Here is a 6,207-nt window from a genome sequence, read left to right as displayed (position 1 = left end):
AGTGGGAACGAGAAACTGAATCTTTCGGGTTAATTAAACTGAAACTGCCACATGGGACGTGCACTATCGTATGGGGCAGCACAGTCGTAGAGGGTCCTTGGATGTTCATGAACATCTTGTAAACCTTTGACGCGGGATGTGTGTGTGTGTGTGTGTGTGTGTGTGTGTGTGTGTGTGGTTTGTATTTCTGGGAGGTGATTCCATGGCTTTCATCAGCTTCTGCTAACTACCAAAGAGGTCAGGACCTGCAGCTTTATGGCTTTGGCAGAAAGGCAGCAAGGTAAGGGAGGTGATTGTGGCCTCTGGTAACCAGTACGGTTGCTCCTTCCTGCTTTTGCCTGTGGGTGGCTTCTGGGGATGAACCCCTATGTCCTTGACTTCTTCCTAGCAGGCTAGGACCCCTAGCCCAGAGCCCACTGGCGTGAAGCTCAGACTCTCATGCATCCTGCGGTTTTATATGTTTTTAAGATCTTATTTATTTGGCAGAGAGAGGCAGAGCGCAGAAGCAGAGGGAGCAACAGAGGGAGAGGGAGAAGCAGGCTCCCACTGAGCAGGGGACCTGATGCGGGGCTCTGTCCCACGACCCCGGGTTCACGGCCTGAGCCAAAGGAGATGCTCAGCCGCTGAGCCACCCAGGCGCCCCTCTCTCTGTGTCTCTCATGAATCAATCAATGCAATCTTTTTATTAAAGAAAAAAAGGAATGGGGTGTGACCCTTGAACTCAGGGGTGTGAGCTTGAGCCCCTCGTTCAGTGCAGAGAGGACTAAGAGGCAAATAAACTCTTGACAAAGGGAGCACCTTTTAAGTGCGCAGCGCCCATTCTTAGCCCTCCCACCACGAGCCAGCCGCTAGCTCTTTGTCATATCTTATGGGCATTTTAAAAATGTTCTGTGAAAAAGTTCATCGCATCGATGCCTCGTACTTTATGAAGACAACCTGCTCGTTTGGATAGAGCCCTTGGTTCCACATCTCCAAACCTCTAAGTCACGCTTGATGGAAACGCCTGAGCACCCAGACGCTCCTTGCTGTATGTTTTAGACCCGTTGACAGCGGGTGAGCTGGAACACTGGGCCAAGTCCCCTGAAATGGGAGTCACTGGAGTACGGTCTCAAGATACGAACGGAGAAGAGACAGCTCAGAGAATTCAAAAGAACAAGTGCCCTGAGGTTTTAGGAGTCAATACCTTAGAGCAGGCGCCGGATCTGAGGTGGAGTCTGAGTGTGTGAATGGGGGCGAGGGGCTCCCCGGTTCCAACTCCTTCTACCCTAGGACATCCACCGAGGTGCAGCCCCCCTTCCTCCAGCTCTGCCAGCTGAGGCTTGAGTCCAAGGCTACTAGGCCACTTGGCGGAGGGTGACCTGATCCCAGACAAGGCCACATGACATCCAGATCGTGCTGCGAGCACCGTCTCAAGAGAAGGTGCACGTAGGAGCAAGGGCCCCTAGGAGAGGAGCAGGCAGCAAGGAGGAAGGGCACCGGCGGGCGCGGGGTGTGTTTGTGATGGGGGGCGGGGACACAGCAGCAGCACCTTGCACACCACCCGGATCCATCATCTTGTCCCCCGAGGCCCCCCTGAGGGAGGAAGAGAGGAGTCAGGGGACAGTTAATGATGGAGATGAGAGAAATGCCCAGGACAACGGCGTCCCTACTGGGTAGCATCCTGCGGATTAGTAGCACGTGGTATGCCTTCGCCGACCCCTGGGCCCTGCCCCGTAGGACTCAAGTCTCCAAAGAGAAGGCAACTGTCGGGGGGAGGAGGGGTAACAGTACCTGGAATGATGGGGACACAGTAAAGGAAGAACAGGTCCCTTCCCCGCTGGCCTGCAGTGCTCCAAGCCTCCTATGGTCCAGCGGGCCCTCCGCCAAGCACCAAGAGGACTCCACTCCCCACCAACGTCCGAGGTTCCCCTGCTGACACGGAGACACCTTGTCACTGGGTCACAGGCAAAGGACATGTCACCACAAGGGGCATCCCGCCTGGGAAGCACCCTCGTTCTCCACCTAGCCTGAGATGCCCCCCCACTCCGACACGGGCACGCCCAAACCATGGGTCTCCAGCAAGGGGGATCCCAGCACAACAAAGCGCCTGGCCCAGCAACCCTGTCCTTCCCAGCTGGGCCCGAGAGTGCCCTCCTCCACCCCGCCCCGAGAAGCCCTGCTGCCCGCGGGCACCGACGCGGGGAATCAAGCTCCAAGGGTTTGGCCCAGAATGGTCCCCTTCTTCCACCGGTAGAGGGCATCCTGCCTCCCAAAGCTCCCAACCCTGGAAACGTTGCTTGCCCCGAAGGCACCGGAATCCTTTGCCCCACCCAGAATCCTCAGGTAGCCTGGCCTGGGGAGATTTCTTCCATTTCCTCCAGCAAGATCCGCAGGGACAAGTGGAAGTCCCAGCAGCAGCATAAACCCAGGCGACCAAAGGAGCACCACCAAGGCCCCAGCGCCCACCCCACCCCCCAACGCCTGGCTCAGGCAACTCTTGGTCTCTGGGTCCCGACCGCCAGCCGCACGTAGCTTGAACAGATGTCTGTAAAACAAATAATTGAGAAGCAGCACCACACGGACGTGGAAAATCATCTTGTCCCTACAACCACAGCCCACAACAGTAGGCCAGCACCTGCAGGCCAAACCTCCACAGGACGACTGCTTGCCCACATACCAAGTGGAAAGAGAACCCGGTGTCTCCTCCCATACTTTCCGAAATGGCGAGGACACGATGGTAAATCATCCTTCGTGCAAAGATCCAGGAAGTCCTCCGCTCGGATGAGAACAGACAGTCAAGTGATACTAGCTCCAGAATTAAGGAGATGTCAGAATGAACTCATAAAGCATCGATCCTAAAAATAACACTTACAAGTACACGGCGGGGGCGCCTGGGTGGCTCCGTCGCAGAAGCGCCTGCCTTCAGCTCAGGTCATGATCCCAGCGTCCTGGGTTCGAGCCCCGCATCGAGCTCCCTGCTTCTCCCTCTCCCTCTGTTTGCAGCTCATCCTGCCTGTGTTCTCACTCTCGGGCTTTCTGTCTCTCTCTCCCTCTCTCTCCCGCCCTCTCTCTCCCTCCCTCTCTCTAACCAATATGACTCTTGTTTAAAAAATTACAAGTACATGTTCATACCAGGCTCTTTGTAATAGCCAACAGCTCGAAGCACCCCAGCTGCCCTTCAGTGGATGACTGTTGCAACGCCCCTGCGGGATACCTATACAGCCATACAAAGAAACAAATATGGTTGGTTACACAGAATGACTTGGAGAAATCTCCAGGGAATTGTGCTGGGGGGCGCGGAGCCCATCCCCAAAGGCTACAGACCATAGGATTCCATGTAGAAAACATTCTTGAAATGACAAAATGATGTGAGGGGAGAACAGAGTGGAGCCCCTGGGGAACTCATTGGGTGAGCGCCTGACTCTTGATCTCAGCTCACGTCTTGGTCTCAGGGTCGTGGGTTCAGGCCCTGCACTGGGTTCTGCACCGGGCACGGGCACGGAGGCTACATTTAACAAAAAAACAAAAAAGAAACAAACAAACAAACGAACAAAAACGGAGATCGGACACATTAGTGGTTGCCAGAGGCCAGAGAAGATCAGGGACTGTGTCACAGGGGTGGATGGGCAGGACAGGGTGCGGGTGAGTAGAGCCAGGCCTTCCTCATGCCAATAGGCTGGATTGGAAGTAGATTTTTTGCAATTCTCCTTGGCCGAACTCCTGGAAGGGTAAAGGAGACCTCTCTCTTTGTTCAACTGCAGGTCAACTACAATCATGTCAGAATGAAAAGTTGAATTGAAAACAGGGACGCCACGGAAAGATCTGCCCCACGTCCAGCAAATTCCGAACCACCGTTTCCGAGGCCCTTGGGTCCGCGGTCAAGACACTGACTTGAGAAATTGCCTCTCTTTAGCAGCTAATGCTCCAGCCCGCTGGTTGCGCTGGTTGCGGTGAGGCCACACCCTGGCCTTCTCACCTCCCACCTGTGGTCCTTAGGCCTTTGGGGTTCTTTGGGAACCCAGCCCTAGGGGCTGATGCAGCCCGGGCTTCGCCGAGGGTGCACCCACTCTCGCTTGAAGCACAGGGACTTTCGGGCCCACCGGCTGCTGAAGCACAGTCTGCTTGCGAAGCCTTTGGGTTCCCAGCCCATTGTGTGTGACCTCAAAGGCAAGCTGCCATCACCTCTTCTCAGAAAAGGGCCCGATGGCCAGGGAAGTTCTGGCAGGGCTTTGAGGGCAGAGGGGAGAGAAGACCTCGGTCGGTCACGTTGGACACACCAGGACCAAAGGATGATTTCCACTCCAGGCGTTCGTTCGTGAGGGTCAGTCTGTGATTGTTTGTGGACAGGGTGGGGAGACCTGTGTCCCACTGCCCCCTTTCCCCACAGATCCTCCCAAGTACCGCACTGCCCCTTTCCCTCCCCACCACTTCCGGGTGCTCCCCCTCCTCACTGCTAAGGAAGCTCACCTGGGGGTGCCGGTGGGGGCCGTTCCGGGAGTCCAGGCCTCAAAGCCTCAGCGCCAAACTCTTTTACTGAGCTCACCGTTAAGTGAGACTCAGCGCTGCGGACGGGACCAGACTGCTGACGGACCCCAAGGTAACAACCGCTAACCTTGAGTGTGTCTGCTCAGAGCCCGGTTCTCCCCGTGTCCACCAGGCTGGCGAGCGGAGCCTCTGGACCGGCACGAGCCCACTGCCGGCGCCCAGGCCAATTCTGACCTGCTCCTCTTGCGACCCGGGTGGGCGTCCAGACCCGTCCTCTCCTCGGATCGGGCAGCCCGGAGGTCTCCCGCTTCGCGGAGGTTAGCCCAAGTGAAGGCGAACTTGGGAACGAACGTAGCCCACACAGCCGACCAGCAGAGCGCACGCCAGCCCAGAACCCCCGCGCTAGGGCAGTGCCCCCCGCCTCCGCGCCCGGCATCTCTGCCCAGCAGCTGGGACCAGAGGCGCGGCCGCCACGCCCGGACCGCCCGGTTGGAAGCACTCACCGCGCACCAGCAGCGGCACCAGCAGTGTCAACACGGACGTGCTGCTCCTCTTGGAGTCCTCCGAACGGACCCCTCGCCCAGGAGCCTGTGAGGCCCCGGGGGAACAGTCAGTCACCTGCCCAGAGTCACTCCATTAGTGGGCAGCCAGCAGAGCCAGGACGCGAACCCCTGAGATCCCCGTGGAGCGCACCCTGACCACCTCAGCAGCAACACCGCCTCCCCGCGGAGACAGGTGCGCCCCAGGAAAATCTGCAGGATCCAAGGGGCGGATGAAACCACTGAAGGTCACACGCCCAAGTCAGGTCAGGTCTCCCCGGGCCAATCAAGAAAATACGAATGGGCAAGTAAGAGTCCACGGGCTCTCAGTCTTCGGGACCAACCCGGAGCAGATGGGAGCCCGCGCTCGCTCTGTCTCTCTGACCTAGTCCCTCGCCCCCAAGGTCTCTGCCTAGACTCTGCGAGAGGCACAGCTTCCTCGCAGCTCTGCAGAAGCAGCTTCTGCACCCGGCTGTGGATCTCCTGGGCCACGAGGGCCAGGAACTGCACGGACACCAAGGGACCTAGGACCCGTTCCGGGGTGGGCATCTCAGGCCGAAGCCACCCACCGTTGGCAAAGCTCCAGGAGCCGCCTGACGGTTTCCTGGGGCCCAGCGGCACAATCCACAGGGGCAGGTAGGAGGCCACCAGGCTGCGCCCTCCAGCTGGGCTGGCCTGGGCTAGGCGGGGGCAGCTCCTGGCGGCAGGTGCAGTAGCTCCCGGGCTGTGACAGTCAGGAGGCCTTTGGCTCCTGGGAGCGCGGGCCAGACGCCAGGGTCAGTTTGCTAGACGTCGTGACCCCGAAAGCAGCGGCCACCGCCACCGCCGACGTCCAAGGAGCCCGCGCCCCGGGCACGTGGGCGGGCGGGCGGGCGGGAGCCATTAAAAAGCAGGTGCAGGACCGCCGTGCCCCGGGCTCCCAGTCACAGCCCGGAGGGGCCGCGGCCTCTGTGGCTTCGGGGAGTGGGGCTCCCGCGCCCTCGACCCGATTCTGCGCGGGCTTGGGAGGCCCCGTCGCAGGCGGCTGTCTCCTGTCTGTCGGGGACCCACGCACCACTAGGCCCTGCTCCCACCAGGGAAGTAGCAGCAGCCCTCAAGTCTGGCGTCCGCACGCCAAGGGCTCCAGCTGGGGACCACCGCGTGCACCACTTGGCCTCAGTGACAGCATCTGCCTGGCGCCGGCTCAGCCAGGAGGGAGAAATGG

General features: G+C 59.2%; 1 protein-coding gene across 1 annotated transcript; it reads right to left on the bottom strand.

Annotated features, from left to right (window-relative positions):
• Window positions 1-662: 662 nt before the first annotated feature.
• On the bottom strand, window positions 663-5,886 carry LOC129518094 (uncharacterized). Its single transcript, XM_055338117.1, has 7 exons — window positions 5,746-5,886; window positions 5,573-5,683; window positions 4,968-5,082; window positions 3,304-3,484; window positions 3,112-3,193; window positions 1,771-1,911; window positions 663-1,572 (listed from the first exon to the last, which is right to left on the bottom strand). Exons 1-7 carry the CDS (start codon window positions 5,884-5,886, stop codon window positions 1,261-1,263), a joined length of 1,083 nt encoding a protein of 360 aa, XP_055194092.1. The 3' UTR covers window positions 663-1,260.
• Window positions 5,887-6,207: the final 321 nt, after the last annotated feature.

Source organism: Nyctereutes procyonoides, unplaced genomic scaffold, assembly GCF_905146905.1.
Source record: "Nyctereutes procyonoides isolate TBG_1078 unplaced genomic scaffold, NYPRO_anot_genome, whole genome shotgun sequence".
Classification (NCBI taxonomy): Eukaryota; Metazoa; Chordata; class Mammalia; order Carnivora; family Canidae; genus Nyctereutes; species Nyctereutes procyonoides.
Note: the sequence above shows the minus strand (reverse complement) of the source record. Positions and strands in the feature narration are given on the sequence as shown.